General features: G+C 45.5%; 1 protein-coding gene across 13 annotated transcripts in view; it reads left to right on the forward strand.

The window, feature by feature from the left end:
* Positions 1–386: 386 nt before the first annotated feature.
* CACNA1B (calcium voltage-gated channel subunit alpha1 B) overlaps positions 387–21,070 on the forward strand; it is a 297,887-nt gene continuing 277,203 nt past the window's right edge. For 9 of the 13 annotated variants that reach the window (XM_057407352.1, XM_057407340.1, XM_057407346.1 and 6 more), the window contains exons 1-3: positions 1,068–1,788; positions 3,896–4,002; positions 10,621–10,760. In XM_057407352.1, coding sequence (XP_057263335.1) covers positions 1,530–1,788; positions 3,896–4,002; positions 10,621–10,760 — 506 coding nt within the window. In that variant the 5' untranslated portion in view covers positions 1,068–1,529. Of the gene's footprint in view, positions 487–1,066; positions 1,789–3,895; positions 4,003–10,620; positions 10,761–21,070 lie in introns of those variants that run through there. The other 4 variants (XM_057407353.1, XM_057407354.1, XM_057407342.1 and 1 more) reach the window with 3 other exon arrangements.

Consider the following 21,070-nt stretch of genomic DNA (forward strand, 5'->3'; position numbering starts at 1 on the left):
GGAGAATCACCCTTTGGATATTGCCAGCCCTCATTTGTGGATATTGCCAGCCCTCTCGCTGTCTCCTGAATTCAGCAGATGTTATTGCTACTGACTTCCCTAGTTGGTGGGTTGGTTTTGAACTGAGACAGCTTGGATGACTAAGGCAAAAAACACATTAGCAGCAGAGTCCAGGGTTTCCTTACTGTGAGGGAGTGAAAATGTCCCCCTGTTGACAGCCCTGACTTCTCTGGAGGGTCCTTTCTAGAAGTTTATAGTTTGTATCCCAGATTTAGCCTACATGCAAAAGCGAATCCTCACCAGCTACTGCAGTGCCGGTTGACGTGAGGCGCTCCGTGAACAAGGAGGAGTTAGCTTTCTGACTTGTGGTGGATGGATGCAACAGAGGGTGCCGGAATAAACAGGATTAAAGGATTTCGTCCATAAATACGGGATTAAAGGTATCCAAGTGCTCTGCAGGAGTCATTCAAACCAAGGAGAAACAAAGTAAGTTGTCTGAGGAAAGGGCACAGCTCTGGTGTGAACCCGGCTGAGCGCACACAGCCCTGCAGCGCCCCATCCCAGGGTGCTGGTGCGGGGGGTGCACCCACACCCCATCCCTGCCGCGGCCCCAGGGACTGGATCTGAGCTGAGCACCCCCATTACCCCGCACCCATAGCCCCGGCGTTCTCCAGGACTTCTGATTGCGGGGGGGCGGAACTCGATGCCCAGCGCCGAGGGGGCACCCATGGGTGCAGCAGCTGGGCAATGCACATCTGGGCAGCGGCGCGCAGGCGCGGGGGCCGCCTCGCCTGGTCCCCCCAAGGCGGAGCCCTCCCCCGGGGTCTTTGCGCTCCCGCGGGGCGCTGCGCAGGGGCGGGGGGGGATCGATCCCTCCCTCCCCGCGGCCCTGGGGAGTGGCCGCGTCTTGGTCGTATTTATCGGGGTGGGCGGCGGCGGCCGGGCAGGCTCCATCCTTCCCTCCTTGCGTCCCTCCCTCCTGCCTCCCTTCTTCCCTCCCCGCCCGCCTCCCGGTGCCGGTGCTTGGGCGGGCGGAGCCGCGGCGGCCGATTGGCTCCGGGCATCACATGCGGCGGGGCCGGGCCGGGCCGGGCCGTGCCGGGCCGGGCTGGGCTGGGCTGGGCACGGCGGAGCGCTCCCGCGGCCGGCACGGCAGCAGCGCGGCCCCTTCCAGCCCCACCGGCCTCCCCCCGCAGAAGGGACCCTGCCGGAGCCGCCGCCGCCCCGGGATGGGGTCGGGCCGGAGAGACGGTACCTGTGCGGGGAGGTGAGCGGAGCCCCGGCGCCTTCCGCCCGGCCCCGGGCAGCCACAGCGGCGGGGAAGAGGAAGGGCTGGAGGAAGGTAAAGGGAGATATCTATACATACATATATATATATATATTTAACTCTATCTATATATTTCGCTGCGATCAACCCCGATCCCGCAATCGAAGCCCCCGGAGGGAGAAGTGCTGCGCGCTGTGATGCGTCTTCCTCTCACCTCGGCTGCCAGTTTGGATTGTAGCGCCCGGCTCCGTGCACTGAGAGAATGGCTCGGTTCGGGGATGATCTGCCAACCCGCTATGGAGGCGGAGGGCCGGCCGGGGCTGGAAGAGGGAGCAGCCGGCAAGGTGGCCCCCAAGCCGGCCAAAGGATGTATAAGCAGTCGATGGCTCAGAGGGCCAGGACTATGGCTCTCTACAACCCCATCCCTGTCAAACAGAACTGCTTCACAGTCAACAGATCCCTCTTCATCTTCAGTGAAGATAATGTTATACGGAAATATGCCAAGAGAATAACAGAATGGCCATATCCTTTCAGGGAGGGGATGTGGGCAAGGTGGGGAGGGGGAGAAGAGAACAGGGGGAAAGAGACCTCCCCCCCCCCCCCCCGGCAGCTAAGGCTGAGTATCTGGTGCTAATGTAGACGTGTGTGTGTGATCTGGTGTGTGATGGGTGTGTGTGACATGGAGCCGTGTGTCCGACATCATGTACAGCTGTGTAGCTGGGGATCACAGGAAATTGCTTCAGTAGGAATGGCAGAGTGTGTTTTTGGCTCTGCCAGGGGTGTGTGGGAGACATATGTGCGTTTCCCTGTGCCTTTAGGTGTGAGATGTACAGTTGCAAAGATCTACATTGCCTACAATGTAAGCCAAATGCAAAGGGTTCTGTGAGATTCATGCTGCTGAACCCTCATTCCTATTTCCATCTTAGAGCCTTTCAACCCTTCTTTCTCACTCTGAATAGATGAAGGAACGTGGGATTAAGATGGTGACACCTTAGCATTAAAGCTGCATTGATAGTAGGGATGTTGAGAGCTGAGATACCTTGTGAATCCCATTAATACGATCATTGCAGTGAGTCTTTTGGTACATCACCTCCTGAATCTGTTAGAATCAACATGAATCTTGTCACTCTCACTAGGTGCGTAGCCTAAGCTCAGGCTGTACTAAAAAAATTAAACCCAAAGCGTTGTGGTGGGGGGAAGCAGTAAGTGAGGAGAAGGATCATCTGCTGGGCTGTGAAAGGCACAGATGCTTTCTGTCTCAGACCCAGATCCCAGGCTGGGAGAGTGAGCTGCAGAGATTGTCCTCAGAAGGGGGCTTTGCTCGTAATGATGCACACAGTGGGGTTGTAAGCCCTGAGAAAAGAGAAGCAGACTATTTGAGGTTACCTGGGGGTAGATCTGGGGGGTGTGTGTGTGTATGGGAGGGCATTGCACTGGTATCTCAAGGGAGCTGGTTGTTTTCTTTACATTTGATATCACACACCTATTAATCCTCAGCTAACAGCAGCAGGGCCTCCTCCCAGCCTCCTAGCAACACTTCCCATTGCCACAGAGGCCATCTCCCATTCAGGCTCCCCCAGTTTTCACTTCTTGAGGGGCTAAGAGGGAAAAAATATACACCAGTCGAGTGAGTGCAGTTCTCTTTCCCCTGAACACACACACACGCAGTGATTTTTCTGTCCGTATTACAGAGTCACAGGGATCGCTGCACTTCCTCACCCATTTCTCCTTCCCTGCATTCAAGTCTGAATAAACCAGCTCCAAAGCTCCGGTGGCAGCCACAGCGTCGCCTTCCCGCAAGGCCAGGCGCAGTCTCGCCCTCTCCTGCCTCTTGTGCCACTCGGCTGCCTCCTCCTAGCGGGGTGTGGGGCGGGCACCCCTTAGCGCTGGGGCTCGGGGAGGGGGGCAGCGGAGCCGCCAGTCGCTCCCCACGCCGGAGCTGCGAGCGAGGTGCGGCCGGGTCCGGGCGCTGTCCGCGGTGCTGAGAGGAGCTGTCCGCGGTGCCGGCGGACATGGGGCTCCGCCCTGGGACAGCAAGGCGCTCAGCGCAGCTTAGGACTAGAGACGATGGGCACCCGGTGTCGCGTTTGCATTCTTCCTCATGAGATTGTTTCCCTTATACAACCCGACAGGGCACTGGTGATTTGATTCTCCCCAGGAGTGGGTATTGCAATCTAGCAGGAATTCATGTTTTGGACCTGCGTAGATGCTCTAAAGCAAACTTTTCTAGCCCATTGCTTATTTACACTATGTGCTCCAGTTAAATGACAGGGAATTTCTGAAGAACAACTCAGCAGATGGCATTCAGCTGTAGAATCTATTTCGGGGCAGTTATCTTATCAATATCATGTAAACCCAACAGTTACTAACAGCTTTCTGTTTCCTTTGGACCTTTCGTTTTCTTGCTCCCAAATTCCTTGAGCACGTTGGGTTCTGTATAAGTCACCAACTCCCTCAAAGAAAAGAGACAATTTCCTACTTTCCTTCCAGAGACACCCCATAAAGAGCCGAGGAAGTCAAGGAGACTAAATACCTTCAAAAAAGATAAGAAATCTCAGAATGCTCAACTAATGTAACTGTTTAGGTAGAAATGTGTTGTCTAGTGTCTTCTTTAACTTCTGGTCCCTACTCCATTTGAATACATGATTTTAGCTACAATCATAGCCAACTGTATTGTGCTGGCTCTGGAACAACATTTGCCGGATGGAGACAAGACACCTATGTCAGAGAGATTGGTGAGTTGTATTATTTATTTCAATTTCTTGTTTCTGTTCTAATACAAAAAGCAGTCAGCCCCCTGGTGTTGTGAGTGCTTGCACCTACTGTAAAGATCCGTGTATAAACAACTTGGCATTAACCCGATAATCAGACAAAATAAGACAGTGACAACAAGTATAACTCTAACCTGCACATCCCATCTCCACAAGAATGCTTCATCACTCTAGCCCTGCCCAATTGCAGGAGCAGAATTATGATCATAAGAGCAGCAAACTTAGGTTGTTTATAAACCAGGACAGGAAGGAGCTGCCAAATGCTCAGAATCATCTGTAGAATCAAATGAACTTGTGTGATATTTTCCCAGGAAATGCTAGAACAGAGTAACCTTTTAGGTTCCTATGTCTTTAAGCTAGCTTCCTGTTACAGCATATACCAAGGATCCTACAAAAGCAAACTTTGGCTTTAGATGATTACACTTCCCTTCCAAAAAAAGAAACCAACTTAGAGAAGAAAATAATTTACCCACAGGCTTTATGGTAATGAGCCCAATTACCTTATTTCAAAAGAAAATATAAGAATAGCTTCAAAACTGTTCTTCCATTTATCATCACTGTAGGAAAAACGGGTAATATTTGGTTTGATTTTTCTCCTGCTGTTAATGGTCTGGAACATCTTTCATGCCTAAATGCATTAATCATGGCGCATGTTCAAAGGATGAATAAATACAAACCCACATGCCTTTTGCATGTAGATATTAAATTATGTAAACCAAAGTAATATTAAGCTTGTTGCCAAAAGCCAGAGCCCCTGAATACTGGTTGCTACAGTTTCTATGTTTGGTCCACACCACTGGGCAACTCTCACAATCTTACTGTGCAGAAACAGGAAAAAGCGTGTAACTGATAGATCTAGAAAGAGCTTCAGGGGCAGCGAGTTGATGCTGCCTGTTTGGAAATGTATCTGCTCATGCTGGCTGCCCACATGCATTGTGTTTGCTTAGTCTCTTTCTGATCTCTTTCTGTTTGGATTCTTTGTACTTGGGAAGAGATGAAGAAAAACTTTAGAACACGAATGTGTGTTGATCTTGCTGCCGTTAAACATGTCTTTGTGTGCTTTGGGATTGACTAGCCAGGCAAGCCTGGGTGTGTGAGCAAAGCGGAAGTTTAGACTCAGGGTGATGATAAAGCTTGGGAAATGTCTTCCATAGCTCTGAAAACAGGAACCAGTGAAGGGGAAAAGCAGTTTTGTGGATGTTGTGGTTTGGTAACCCTTTGGTGATTTGTTGTTTGAAGGAGTGGTAGATAAAGTTAGCGCATTGTTCCTATGTTCCTCTCTAACTCTAGATTTGTAAGTGGATCCTAGAGGTTCTTTGTTGGTCTTTTCCTCCACTGTACTAATTGCATTCTACAGTACCCAGTACTGCACACACCCCTCAAGTTCCTGCCCAAATCATTCCAAAGGGGGCACTGGCATTACCACCAAATTGTGCAAGGTAACTGTATGAGTTGAACGCACAGTGTGCACCTTGTTGGCTCTGCCTTGGTGAAGAAGGAAGAATTAACCCCTTTTTTTTGTCCCAAACACCGTTGTGCAATATTGCCTTAGATCCAGATATTCTGAAGCCATTTTAACTACAGAACATTTGTAGCTCTGAAGTATAAAGTGGTTTAGCATAGAATAACACTGAGAATCTTTGCAAGTCATGTAATATTTTTTATTTTCAACATATGCTGGAAAGATTAAGCATTGTGAATATGAAAAACTGTGTCCTGGTTTTCAAAGTGAAACCTCCTTAGAATCCTCCTGCCACTTCCACAAACTGTAAGTTGTTTCACTGAAAATGTTACAAATCCACGCTAAATCACAGTGGACCAACATTCCCATGCATTTACAGGTTTTGAGCCAAATTATAAGTCCATAAAGAAGAGCAGGGCCTCTATTGCTTTCTTTGCCAGAAATGGAATTGGCTTTTTTGGCTTAATGATTGATGGATGTACCTTTCCTTCTCCTGGGTTTATTAAAATCTCCAAATTGGAGTGAGGGCTCATCACTGAAGAGTTAGTCACATCTTGAGGATATGAGATGCACATCACAAGCCTTTTATGACTGGGAGATGTAGGCAGAGGTGTTAAAGGGAAACCAAACCTGCCCAGATACTTTGTGGCACAGATACAAGGACAAAACCCTCAAGATTGTCTATTGGTTAAAGCTGAGAGAAAGAGGGAGGAGTCCATGCAAACATTGCATGATTTTTCTCTTCTATTCAAAATATCTTTCTCTGTAGCTCCCCAGAGACCTAAGATATGAACCTGCAGTGCAAACTCTCTTGGCTGTTTCCTGTGCTCGTGTTACTTGTTAAGCAGGGTTAATTAAGCACATGGGAAGAGCAAGTGATGTCTCAGTAGATGCAGTATTTCAAGAATTGGGATGTCTGAATTATGAGTTCTTTCTCTGTCCATTTTCTGTATGTAGCTGTAGCACAGAAAAACATTGTGTTAATGCTGGTTAAAACTAGGGCTCTGATAAAAACACCATATTGGTGGTCAAAGCATTTAGTGGTGATCTGGAGCATTGGCTTCAAGGACTTACTCTTCAGACAAGAGAAATAAGTTAATTCTTCTGCTAGCTGTAGAATGACCTACCCTCTAGTTTCTTGCCTGCTCTGGGCTGGGACTTTCACATGCTTTGGCTGCTGGAAGAGTTTACTTCACATCAGTAATTATCTGCTGGAACAGATACTACAAACTTGCTATTGTCCATCTCAGCTGAGTGCCTTAGCCAGTAGGTTACAGAGTCAGCCTCCTTCTGTCCTAAGAAATACTGCGTTGTTTATACACAGTGGAGTGATGCCAACTGAAAAGATGCTGAGGGAGTTGTATTGAGTGGCCCAGTGCCTGCCAGTGAGAGTTCCAAATGTAGGAATGGGGAGTTTCACATGTAAGCCCTGAATGGCCCTGCACGTGGACGCTTTGTGCTCATGATGCTCTTGGATCTTCAGGCTGAGACACAGGCATTTTCTCCATGTCTCTTTCCTAATGTCTCACTTTTTCTTGAGAAGCTTCAGTAGACCATAGCCTGACAGAGACAACATCTATAGGATGTTCCTCTGCACCCCACTGCAGAGCTCCAAGTGTTTGGCTCCCCTGGGTGTTTTTTAGGTGAGGACAGAATATAACTTTTCTCAGGTACTCAGAATGGCAGCTTTTGTGCTTAATAATAAAATGGATTTATTTCTTTATCCTATCCACAGCAGTTGTATGTGAGCTGTTCGTATTAACTTTTGCATGAACAATGCCTTACACACCCAAACCTATAAAGGCTGTCACACCAAAGGCCAAGGAAAGACACTAGGACATGGACTAGGAATAGTAATGACTTTCCAGACTCAGAAGTTGTTTCTGATGTGAAACATATTGATTAAATGTGTGTTTGGCCCAGCATCAAGCTTTGCTGTGTCCACAGCAAACAACCTGCTGGCACAGCTCTGGCTGCTGCCCAGCTTCTCCTCCTTCCTTCCAAGTACGCACACTGATATTCATTATCACCTGATTTCCTACTCTTGAACCCAAGCAGCAACACAGTCTCCTGTCTGAAGGGGGCTGCAGGATGTCCTGGCAGCAAGATTGCTGATCTGGCAGCAATGTCCCCCATGTCCTTGCCCTCAGTTCCCTCCGTCACACAAGTGATGCAATCCCCTTTTTTCAGCATCAGGCCCCACTATGTAATGGAGCGTAAAGTTTATTTTTCATTGTATTGTTACTGCCCTGATTCTTAGGCTGAATTACTGTGAATTTAGACAGGCTTTAGAAAAGACCCTTTTCCTATCCCCTCTTATTTCCCCAACCCTATAGATGACATTTTTTTCTTTATAATAATACTCAAGTCCATCTGTGAGCCTTTCTGCTTAGCTAGGAACTGACAAGACCTTCTTTGACCCTCTTCCTAAGAGCTCTTGTGGAGTGCTAGCTTTGGGAAGAACACATTCTACCAAATCCTTGAGTACCTGAAGCCTGGCTCTTTAAAACTGGGAGCTGTAATCACAAGGCACCTGACCTAGATTGAGCAAAAGACTGGGAGCAGAGTTGATATAAGGCTTCCAGGAAGTGAGGGAGTAATGAAAGGAGGTGTAGGTGGGTAAAGGTATATTTTTTTGTATGTGTTAGAAGAGCTATTTTTAGAGGCATACTAGTAGTTGTGGGAAGGAAGCATAGGATGGTTTGGGAGGTCTTTGTTTGCAGAGATTTAATATGCTTGTTGAACTAGAAGGTGGTGCGGGGTTGAAGAGTAGGCAGATAAGGCTATTAAAGTGCTCTTGCTTGTATGGGGGAAAGCAGAAGAGCAGTAGGGTACTGAAATCGCACATGTTGATTTCTGACCTCTTTTTTCTTCTTCCCTGTTTTCTGTAGTGGGTTGGAGTCCTGGGATGCTTCTAGTTTGTGTTATGAAGAAGCTGCTGGAGGAGGACTCTTATTGTAGGATTTTTGTTGAAGGTCATAAAAGGTCTGATGGCCTTGCCTGGTTCCTCTTTTTCTGTGGGTAAATAGCACTGAGATGGGTAGTTGGTCTTTCTCAGTCTGCCAGTGATAGCCTCTCTATCTTCTGAGCAGGTTTGTGGATGAGTAGAGGTCCTGGAGGTGCTGCCATTTGTGGAAACAGCTCTGGCTGGAAGAGAAGATACTTTTGGGTCTATTTTTTTTCCCCTCCGTTTCAGCCAAAAGCCTACAATGTGAGCTCAACAGTCACTTGCCAGACAGGGTGTGTGTGGTCTGCAGGTGACTGGTCATCTTGCCTGGCCATAGGGAAATGGAAAGTAGAGTTACTAGGCTGTGAGGTAAGGAAAGGTGGAGAGGAATGAGGATGATGTAGGGTGACAGATGAAGTGTATGGAGGAGCTGGGGTCACTGAGGTGTGTAGGGATGTGGGGCAGGAAACAAAACTGATGGGAGATCTTGTTTAGAAGCAGTAATTTCCAACAGTTTGGAGGCACCTTCAGTGGTTAGTGCTTTGTGGTTGACTTGCTGAGTTGGGCATACCTTGATGTGCTAAGTGTGTAAGCCTCTTCTGGAGGGGTATGCTATTAGTCTTCTAAGTGGGAAAAACCTGGCTTTCGGTAACAAGTACCATGCTTAAAGCACAGGGCTGTCTGCTAGCGCTGGGTCAGAGTTTAGCAAGTGTTGCCATGTTGTAAAATAGATTTTTATATCAAAACCAGTTCTTTGTTCTGTGGCCGCAAGATTCAACATTCACGTCTTTTCTGCATAGGAGAACTAAAATCACCTTTGTCATTAGTAGAATTGCAAAATGTAAACAGCTGTGTATCAAAGAGCAGCCCAACTCTGATGGCCTGAAATGCCAAAGTCACTGCAACAAAGATTTCTAATCTCTTCATTTGGGAACTTGCTTCCTTTAGGGCAGGGCTGCTTTACTTCCATTGCCTCCACCTGAAATTTGGGATCTAAGGCACATTTGGAAATTGGTTCCAGGTGCCAGATTTAAGTAACATTTTGTTGAAATTGATGCCCATTCCTTTCACCTCTTGCTTTGTTCCCATTTCTAGCCTGCATCTTCCTTCCAAATGTGAATGCTTCCATTTGGCATTGTTTTTGGGTTGAAACTCTTACAATAGAGTAGAATACTAAGGATCTGGTGCCACAGATGAAAAAATGGTCTAGTAAAACCATAGAGACTAAGCTTGATTCTTTTGAAGTTGTGATCCCATGGTCTGCTTTAGTCTGCACCAAGGGCTTGAGACACAAACCTGATGCTTCTGCTGTTAATGGAAGGGAGTGGGGATTTCTCCCTGAATCAGATACACAGTGAAAGAAAAACAGGTGACTCTGCAGCTGTGAAAATCCAGAAAATGGAGGAGAAAGAAGGGAAGTAAAGGAAGAACTGATGGAATAAATGATAAATAAATAATTTCCTGCCAGCGTTTGCAAGCTAGCTGTGCTGACTGCTACTCCCCAAGATACCCTCTTGTTTTGGGTTCCTGGATGAATTGTAAAGCACATGTTTTCTTCCATGTCACTAAGTACAGAAATGTATTATTTCAAGTGTGAATATATCCTTAGAGCAAAATTTGAGTGTTAAAATTCTCTCCAGAATATTGAGTAAAGATAGAAAGAGCTGGGTGAAAGAATAAAGGCAAACAGAGTTGTAAAAAATGTGAAAAAGCAAATTTACCATCATAGAATAGTTAGGGTTGGAAAGGACCTTAAGGTCATACAGTTTCAACGTCCTGCCACGAGCAGGGATGCCTCACACTAGGCCGTGTCACTCAAGGCTCTGTCCAACCTGGCCTTGAACACTGCTGGGGATGGAGCACTCACCACTTGTTTGGAAAACCTGTTCCAACACCTCACTACCCTCACGGTAAAAAACTTCTTCCTTATATCTAACCTGAACGTTGCCTGTTTAGGTTTAAACCATCACCCCTTGTCCTATTGCTACAGAGAAATGGTGGCAAGATTCTTCTCTCTGTCTAGTTTCAGTAAATCAAAGCCTTTTGGTTTCACCTCTGTTCAGAGAGCTGAAAAGGGCAGGAAGTTAGTGCATGTAGTTGTTTGTATGACTCTTGCTATCAGTGCGGAACTGTAGATATCTCCTTGACACCTTCGGGTTTTATTCTTTTTCAGGATGACACTGAGCCGTACTTTATTGGAATATTTTGCTTTGAAGCTGGTATAAAAATCATCGCTCTGGGGTTTGTTTTTCATAAAGGCTCTTACCTCCGGAACGGTTGGAACGTGATGGATTTTGTTGTGGTCCTCACAGGGTAAGTGACCTCCTCCTGCTCCAAGTTTAAGGGGGACTCTTGCTTGGATTTATGTTGGCTTTTTTTTTCCAACTATGGGTTTGGCTGGCAGTGATTTTAGTGAAACTACAAGAAAACTGCATTTTGACCATGCAGTTTTAAAACAATGGCTATTGTGCTGAATGAGTCACTTTTAAAGTGTTGTTTGAACCACCTGCGAAGAGGCTTGGAGGATAGTTATTTGCATATATGCTGTCATGCACCTTATCTGGATGCTTACCAGCATTGCTCCAGCTTTGCAGGTTCTAATTGCCCCTGGGTACTTGAACCTCATTTAAACCAATCTGTCTCCTGACTTTACAGGATGACTTTAAAAGTCAGCATGGAGTGAGTTAACAAATTAAATGCATCCCGTTTTTAAGCTGTTACAACTTTGAAAGAATGACTTTGGTCTGCTATAAAGAAAACCCTTTCCTAAAACTAATTCAAAGAGGGTGCGTGTCTTACTGCTAGAGCTGAAAATGCTACCTGTGTCTTTTGTACCTTGGCTTGAAATGATATCCCTAATTTCTTTCTTGGAAATGCTTACAATATTTTTCTGCTATGCATTGCAACAGTTTTAGTATCTGTTTATATAAATACAGTGTAATGCTAGTGGGTAATGAAAACACAAACATTAAGTAACACGGTCTACAAATTGTGCTTTAAAGCTCCAGAGGAAATGTTCCAAAGGTCTGTATGAGGTCCTGATCTTGCAGCCTTCATCTTGGAAGGATTTCAGTTAGTTTTTTCCCCAGAAAACTGCAGTCTGGCTCTTGTTATTAATACAAACTCATTTCACACACCTCTGCTACTGTGTGCACTGGACATCTCTGTTCTTTGGTCTGGTTAGTGGCGTAGATTAGGATGCTGTCAGGAAAATGCTTGTGTACATATATAAAATGTATTCATTAGACACATTATCACTGTATTTCTATTTGCAGTCAGTGTACCTTGTGATATAACAATTGAGAGGCCAAAGGGAATTCTTTCTGTATTGAGAGGAAGAAAATAAATATGCAGGGCTTGATTCTCCTGCTGCTGGGGCTGGGTGTTTAATCAATAGAAACTTCAGTGGAGTCACAAGGAGAATCAGATTTACATGCTTGGAAGCATAGGGGGTACCAGGATGAAAAGAGAATTAGCACAGATGCTACAATTACTTGCACCGACGGTATGTTCTGATTCCTGGTGAGCACTATGCCCTTTTGTGTGTTTAAAAACAACTAAATAAAAGAAAGTCAAGGCCCTGATTCTAGAAAGGACTTTGGCATGTGGCTTGATTTATCCTTCAGCAAAGCATTCAAGTACACGTTTGAATTCAGCTGACTCCAGTGGTTCTGTACTGAAAGTTAAGGCTGTATGTAAAAGCTGCCTGAATTACAGCCATATTGGTATTAGTTTAGGCATGTGTTAGGTTTTTTTCCATGAACAAGGGTCAGGAATCAAAATAGATATATGGGTTTTGAACTGCCTTGCTATGACTGAGATGGTAAAAGTTTTGCAAGAGTAGCTGAAACCTCCTCTATGTCCCATGGTTGTGGCATCACAACCGAGTGTGTGATGCTTATACGTGTGACACCAGCATTTACTGGTGCTGCTGGTGGTTATTGTGAGTGCTGCTTGCAGAGCTGTTTGATCTCAGAGCATAATTGTGGACTATCAGCTTGATTAGACAGCTGGAATAGGAACCCTGTTGCCATCTGCAAACATGCGTAGTCTTTTGAAGTACAATCCTGTTAACGTCAAAGCTGCTGGTTTCCAATGGTGATGCTAGCTGGGCTGTATTGAAATCGTCTTGTACATGGACTTCCCACCAGGCAGGCAATGCAGGGAAGGCAAAGCATAAACTGGCCGACATTAAGTCCAAGACTCATCTCCACTGAGGAAATCACAGACCTCTAATCCTATAACTCAAGGGCTGGATTTACAAGGCACTTGAGCTCGTGCCCAGTTTTTGGTGTCTGGGGAGTGTGTGTGTGGGGCTACTGAAAATAACAGGTTTACTCATGTGCTCGGTTAGATAAATGTTTTCCTGTGTCTGGGACTGTATTTCCAAACCCAGTAATGAGGTGGAGGGTCCTATAGTAGAGAAATAACACTGAAAGGTCTGCAGCATCACATGGGGAATGGAATTAGTGTTTTCTCTGTAGCCTGTTGTGTTTTGCTCTGCATTTCCTAGATCCTTATTATGTTCTTAGCTCACTCCTGTGTTGCCATGGGTCTGTGCTAGAAAGCAGGAGCCTCCTCTTCCTTGGGCTTCCTTCACTGGCCAGGAATCCTTTCATCTGCCTATTGCCTGGCTCAGTTAACAAGGGGCAGGCTGAGCAAGGCAGATTAGTGGAGACAGACGTGATCCTGGCATTCCACATTGAGACTGCTGAAGAAGAACATTTACTCCTGACAAACCCAACTGTTTCTCCAGGGACAGGGTTTGAGGTGGTGACACAAGTGGGACCTTAAATTTAATTTCTGTGGAAGACAGACTCCGATCGGTGTGTTTCAAAAAAAGATCAGGCAGGTTCTGTGATTTCTTCTGGAATAATAAAAAAGGACAGTGCTGAACTAGTACTTAATATGTTCTTATAAATATAGATAGGTAGCACATCAGTTTTTGAAATACCATTTTACTACTCTATCCAAAGCTTCCCTTTGCCATATGTGCAAGATTTCTGCTTGAAAATGTTACTTCATGTTTCCCAGGCAGTGCTGAGCGTTCAGTTCTTAAGCTCAGTTTTGCATTGATCTTCAATGTTACAGAGGGATTTTGATTTCTCTTTTTTAATGTGTAGGCACGAAAGATCATGAAAATGCAGCTCATGGCACCACACGCAGAGCTGTGTACCTGCTAATCCTGTTGAGTGCACATTTGTATTAAGGTAAATGGTGAATGTCGGAAAATCTGATCTCATTTTCAGCTTGCAGCTAAACCCCATGAAAGCCAAGAGAAGCTTTTGCTCTCCTTAACTGTTTCCATAGGAAGGAGGCCAGCCAGTGTCTGGGTGTGTTTTGGAGGAGGCTGTGGGGGAAGGCTCTGCATTTATTGAACTTACCCTTATGTAAATATTACAGTGATCATGCAGTGCCCCTTTCCTCCTGTTTTCCCCAACCCTCTTTTTTCACTACTCAATGCGTGCACACTGGCATTACTGATAAATATATTTTTAGTTTACCTGCAATGATGGACATTTTGTTCGTCAAAAATCAGGCAGTAGAACTTGTTAAATTGAAAATAAATCAGAGCCGTGTTACAGGCAGCCAGGATCAATATCCTATTGAGCTAAGCTTGAATCTAACAGATAGTGGCCCAAAATGGCTTGGTTTGCTGTTCCGGAGAACACTCGCTCAGTTTCTTTCCACAACAACGCCGTGGAGCCTGTCTCCTTTACTTTCCAGGAAGCATGCTGATCCGCTGTTAATAGAGGCCATGGAAAATAATAGATTGCTGCTCCTTGAAAGATTGTTTTTTTTGAAATTTTTTTCAGTTGTTTCTTGTAAACTCCTCCAGTTGTAGATGAGTATCAAGGAAAGCTGCCCCGCTGCGATGTGCCTGTTGCTATTGTGAAGACAAGTATGTTTTAGAGCTCCTATTCACTTCCTTGTCACAGTTCTATGGGGTTGCGTTCACTCCAGTGATGACATTACCCATCAGCAGCTCTAAATCACACAAAAGTGCAGTTCCTCAACTGGCTTTGGACTATATGTTCTCAATGCAGTATTCCCAAGGTAGGAGCAAAGGGACTTCTTACTGTGTTGCTGCAACCTGTCTTAGGGTGGAAACCTCAGAAGTCTTGGGGACAAGGTTCACCCTACACCCGAACCCCTCAGAGGGCAGTGGATGGAGCTATGAGCCTGAATTCGAGGCCTTGAGGTTCAGACCTGTCTGTGTTTGAGTTCATGGGAAGATTTCTTCTGGTGTCCTGGGCCTGAAGGGCTGCTCTTCTGGGTTAAACTACAAACCTCTTCTCTAGCTGGAGATGGTGACTACCAAGGAGAAGAATGGAGATCGAGGCATGGATGAACCAGTTCTTATCTTCCTGATTCTGAAATTCAGATGTCTAGGGATTTTTGAGAAAAAAATATGGGTCTGATGGCTTTTAAACTGTGTGGCTCAAGGGGACTGTCCTTGGTTGTGTTTTGGGGCCTGTGGACGCCTCTGGCTTCATCATATCCTGGGTAATGTCTCGTGTTTTAATTACATGCTATAAGAAAAGGTGCTGCTTGTCCCTTTTTTTCACCACTAACTACCTGAGATTTCCATTGGTCCTTTCTAGGTTTTGTATACCAAGATCTGGAGAACAGTCATTCCTTTTCCTGCATGCTTATGGTGTTTATGAATCTCCATCATTTCCCCAGTCAGAGGTTTATGCTGCCCAACCTCCTTTAACACCACTGGTCTATGCTCTTGCTCTGGTCCTTTCCTAGTTCTATCATAGGCAACGACCACAGCCACGTGAAGCGTTTGTCCAGCACCAAGAGTTGCTAAATCCTGGTATAAATAACTAGAGCACTTGCAAGGATCATGCTCTGTCCTTTATGAGCAGAGTTAGGATTTTTGGCTTTCAATCAGCCTGGCCTAAACACTCTCGAAGAGTCCTGGTAGCTTCTTGAGCCAGTTGGATCAGTTGCCTGCATCTCTGGGTGGGACTGGCAGAGACAGTGTGTGCCAGGACCGGAGCTGCCAAGTGATGTGCACAAAGTCTGTGTGCTGTTACTGATGTCTCAGGCTGTCGGGAACAAATTACAAAAGCTAGAATTATCCTGATTGTCTGGATGACTGAGAAACGTGCTCCTAGCTCCTGGTAATGCTAATAAATTGGAAGGTAACTCATTTAGTAGCATAATAAAGACCTGTTCATCCTTGATGTTAGCTTTGCTAGTTACCAGGATCATCTTAGTATGTGGGCAGTCTGAGATGCTATTCCTGGTACAGTGTATGAGGAGCAGCAGCAGCCTTGCTTGCAGTGCTGACTGTCAAAGGGGTAGGCATAGGAACCATTCAGCCTGCTCTGTGCAGCAGAGGGCCTCTTGGGCCCTCTATGGGCCTCTTATTTTTCAATTCGGGGTGGACATACCTCCTAGATGGGGTGAGATGTGAGCACAGGGGTATTTTAGAAGTCGATGTCTGGTTGAGGGCTGGGATTATTAAATAAAAGACATAGATGCCTATAGTCTCTAGCCTTTTTTTCTCTACATGCATGCTCCTGTGCATTCCAAATCTCAAATTAGGATGTCTGAATTATGGGGTCCTGTGTGACTGGTCCTTGTGTGATCCCCAGAACATCTCAATCTTGCCACCTGTAAATAATTATAGAGCAAAATAATTAAAAAAGCAAAACTAAAATGAGATAAAACCCCTCAGATGCCCTGCCAACATCACTTTAGCCGGTGTGCTCGGCGCTTTGTTTAAAAGCTTTAGACCTAGACCCTGGGGAATAAAGGAGGCAAATGCAGATTTCTCTCTGCTTTTATGACATGGAACTTCTGGCACTTGCATGCTAGAAAGCAAAGCTGGGCTGCAACAGGAGTTAGGGAAGTGGATATTTTGAGAGACAAGCTCCGTCTTGATTAGTTTTCAAAAGGAAAACAAGTAAGCCTCTTTGTACAGTATGGGTGGTGATGGACTAAGGCTGATTGCTATTAGCACTGTGCATGAGTCATGCCAAGAGCAAAGCCTCTATAGATTTTAATGGAGCTCATCCTCGTTTCAATTTCTTTTATGCTCCAGTGATGGATGGAGACTTGCTGGCTCAGAAGCTAAAGGTACCTTCTGCAATCAAATCAGATTAAAAAAATGGAGAAGGCAAAGGGAATTTACCTGCTTTCCTGAAAGCGAGTGTTAACTGGCAATCTGGCTGGTGTATGGGGGCAGTAACGGAGGAAGGCAAGTAACCAGGCTTTTTTTGAGGCAGAGAAAATGAGTGGTTAGTAACTGGAAGGGAAGAGGGTGTGTGAGGTCTCAGTTTCAACAGTCAAAAATAGTTTGAAGTTCTTCTATTTTCTGTCCCTTGGCCATCTGGGCTCTTGGGGAGCTGAAAAAGCAGTTTCCTTCAAAGGAGATGATGCTGGACAGGGAGGAAGGAATTTTGGGCTCTAATCCCACCTTGGCAGATGTCCCTGCTCCCTTTAATGTGCTGTTACAACCAGTTTTGCCCAGTGGGGCATTCAGGATCTTTGTGACTGGAGCTTGCTTTCCCTCTGGGCTTGTTTCACCTATCAAAGGGGGTCCCAGGTCATGCTGAGACTGCTGGAGTGTTAATCAGGGCTCACGTCTTCTGTTGTTACTTGTAGTGGCTTTTGTGCGCTGATTTTGGTGCGGGTGGGAGAGGCAGGTTGAGTTAAGCAGGTGGGTGTGTAATTGTGTGGCTGACTGCTAAATTAGAAGGAGATTTTCCTGAGCAGAGGAGGACTCCGGGCTGTGCTTAGAGGAAGGCTACAGATGGTCACAGACTCTCAGAGGACCTGCAGGTGGGGACAGCCCTTTGCTGGCAGAAGTTATCCTTGAAGCATGGCTCTGCTCTGGTTGTGGCAAACCGAATGTTTCAGGTCAGGGTACTTCTCAAAGGCAAACAGATAATGAGATTGACGTGCTTCTCTCTTACTTTATTAAAAGTGACTGCAAGGTATTGAACACCTGGTCTGTGAAGTGATAAATGATGGTACTGTGCGACAAGAAGCCACAAAGTTGGGGCATAGAAAAATAGCTTTTGTCCCAAGAGAGAGGAAACAGAAGTATTTCTTGAGATTTCCATCTTGTGCTGCTTTGAAGCTTTCTGTTCACAGAGGAGAGTGTCAGACACCATCTAAGGGTACTTGCATCTCCCTGGCCCATGGGCCGTTGGGCAGCTGTAAAGTAAAAGTGGCCATCCCAAGTGAAAGGGAGGAATGCTTCCTCCTCACAGCCAGGGCTCTATCAAAGCCAGGTAGGATCATTAGTCCAGAGAGTATTTTTAGCTTTTTATGGCTCTCAAAGGGAGGCTGGTGACACGGAAATATTGTCTCTTGTGAGGGAACCAGATGTACCATGCAAAGGCAATTGCAGAGATGGCAGGTTGAGAAGAGGACTCTGGACCTTGTGATCTGCTTTTAATGTCTGATCCTGCCCTAGCAATTGTGTAGTGTGGGCATCTGCTTGACTGCTCTTTTCTAAAGGTGGAAAGCATTGTACACCCATCTGCTGTTACAGCTGGGTGTGAACACTAGCAATTTAAAACCAGAAGAACAAATAAAATTGCAGCTATGAAGTGCTTTAATGTTCATTTTCTCACTGCTTCTCTGTTTTAAACAACCCCAAAACCTGCAAGTCCTCCGTGTGGTGTTGAGTGCTGTCTCATGATTAGATGAGGAGGAGTGGGCAGGATTTCTCAGGCTCTTGTTTCTCAAATGTTGCTTCTGCTGCTGTGTCCCAGTTCCCAAAGGGCCAGCTTTTGACAGCAAAGTGCCTGCTCATCTGAGGTGATAAGAACCTGGCTGCTATTGTTGAAAAGTAGGAGGATTTAGAAAATTAGCCTAGTTTTAATTGTAATTTAATCCCGAGTGCCAGGAGCAACAGTGTCACGTTAGCACATGCATCCCTGGATCCACAACTCACCCCATGGGTGCTTTGGGACCATTGCCTTTCTCAGGGCTCTCTGAAAACATCAGGGAACCTTAGTGGGGGTGGGAAACTGATCTTGTTTTGTTCTTGCTGAACCACCGACAAGGTGTGTGGGATGTTCTGGCCAGGCCAGAACAGGAGGATGAGTGGCTCAAGGTTTCTGCATAGGTTACCAAACTCTAGGGTCCAGCAGCTGGCATTTGGGTACCTGGAGATGCATTTTGACACCAAGGTTAGAGTCTTTGCTTGACATCTCTGCATTGAAGGATCTGACTGAATTGGCATAGAGGGAAGGGATCCTCTGTGAATGAGTTCAGCAGGATGGATGAAGCAGAGCGTACCTTTTGTCAACTCCTGGCTGCATGGGAAGGCTGCTTCTGTGCCATGGGGAAGCCTGGCAGCTTAGGCTGAGAAAGGAGTCCTTGTGTGGCAGGTGTCAAACCTGTCCTGATCCTCACAAAGGAGCATGGTCACCTAAAAAATGCTCTTCAAATGCATATGAGAGATCTTTCCTTCCTGACTTGGTCACCATTAAGTAAATCAATGGCTGATAATGAATATAAGGCTTTGTGTCTCCTCCCTCCTCCATTTTCATGTATGCTGGAGGTCAGGAAAATCACCTTTCTTTTGTCTGAATATATCTGCTCAGGGATCTCAGGGCAGGATATTGAGGAAACAGGTCAGGTTTTTCCAGTAGATATGCTTATTCTGTCAGGGCTGGAGAAGATGCCTTGGTTTCAAAAGCTGGCTACAGGGGAGGGTGTGTATGTGTAGGTGGTTCTCATGATCAGCTGAAGACTTTTAAAAGCATCCCTCTGGAGCAAGAAGTTCAGGTCACTCCTGAGTTAAACCCCAGGTTTTAGCCAATAATGGGTTTAGCTGCTGGCTCAGTAAAGTCAGTTCCTGTTGGCCTGTGTCATATTTAGGCAAGGAAAAGATCAGGAGTAGAGGTTGGAGAGGTGCTTCACTGCAAAGGTTGTTCCTTACAGACATTTCTGGAGAAAGGCTGAAGCTGACTTCCCTCCTTTGCACCATTAAACATGTAAAAATTCCCTTTAAGGCTCTGCAAAACAGAAAACACCCGGTATCAGGCTAAGAGTTTAAGAGCATGTTGCTGATCCATGGGGAGATGTAGAAGTGATGGAGTGAAGGACAGAAATGAGCTGTTTGGAGGACACTAAGACTTTCAGCTACAAAATGTCCCTGTCCTGAAGAGCTCTTGAACTAAACTGATAATCAGAAATACTCAGTTGGATGTAGCTTGGTTCTGGTTCAAAGACAGCTTAAAAGAACTTAAATTGGAGCTCTGAGCTTATTTTCCATTAAAAAAAGAGGAAGATAGGACTGCTTTTTGGCTTGGTTCTTCATCTCAAACATCCTGGACCATCATCCTCGAATAAAGTTTGGGCATGAGACTTTAGGAGGAAGGCTGTGGAAATGATTAAAGGGTTGAAGAAATGAAAAGGCTGAGAGAGTTAAAATTAAGAGGGAAGTCTCATAAGGGTGAGACTGATAAAGAAAAGAGAGGAAATCATGTTTCTCTATCTATTTTGGCAAGATTCAAAAAGCATCAGTAAAGAAATTGAAGTTTTAGAACTTCTTTACTAATGGAAATGTAATTAACTCATGGAACTCAGCAAGAATTTGCTTCAGCTGAAATGGTCTCTTTTGGATCTTGAAACCAAAGGAGCCTAGAGATCATCTACAGATTCACCAGAGGGGAAATGGATTTTTGAAGGAGGATGATTAGGTCCTTTTCCTGGTGCTCCCTGAAATAAGTGAGGTGGAAATGTGACCAGGCTGTTTCATAATTGTCCTTTTCTTTATCTTGTAATTTCTTCTGAATCATGCTGGAGACATGACTCCAGAGCAGCCATTCAGTCTCTTACAGTGAAATACAGCAGTATATGCCAAGGCTAAACTTTGTCTTTTTCTACATGAAACAATATCAACAGGAGTAGTGGTATTCCATCATTTGATGTCTGATTTAAAGATCAAACATCTTGTTGCAAGCTGTACTGCAGCTGAGAGAGAAACTTCAATACTCCAGTGCAGTGCTAAGTGTGCCCTCAAAGGCTGCAAGCCGAAGCTTCAGGGAAAGAGCTGGGTTTGAAAACTCTCACTCATTTAAAATGAATCCAAGGTGGTTTCTAATAATATAAATGTCGCTTTGATAATGATGTTCTGGTTTTGTAGAGGAGTGAGGTCTGGCACCATCAAGCCAGGTGCTGCTGAAGTGCTGCTGCTCTCTTTCCATGGTGGAGCATCACCTTAAGCTTGCTTTGGGAGGAGAGGTATCTCCTCAGCTGTGGTCTCCAACCTTTGCAGGTTTTGGATCAGGGAAGAAGATTCTGGCAGGTGAAATTATCATGTCAGAGGGTGGCCCTGTCCTGAATGAGGCTTCAGTAAGACCTGGAAGCACATCCTGCTGCCGGGAGTTGGGCATGGAAGCTCTCATGTTGGGTAGGAGTATTCACTTGTTGCACAGTTTTAACTTCTTTTTCCTCTAGTAACGAGTAAAGTACTGAAATTGGTTAGGTATAATGTAGGAAGATCTGGAAATACCAAACTTGGCTGCTAGTTGTGGAAAAGGTAAGAGCACTCCGTGATCCACTAAGTCTTCTAATAAAAACCACTATTTTTTTATCCTCTCTGGTTACAACATTACAGCTAATTAGAACAGGTATAAAATTAT

The sequence above is a fragment of the Pezoporus wallicus genome, unplaced genomic scaffold (assembly GCF_028554395.1).
Source record: "Pezoporus wallicus isolate ANWC-B61680 ecotype Strahan unplaced genomic scaffold, APGP_CSIRO_Pwel_v1 contig_8234, whole genome shotgun sequence".
In the NCBI taxonomy this organism is placed as follows: Eukaryota; Metazoa; Chordata; class Aves; order Psittaciformes; family Psittacidae; genus Pezoporus; species Pezoporus wallicus.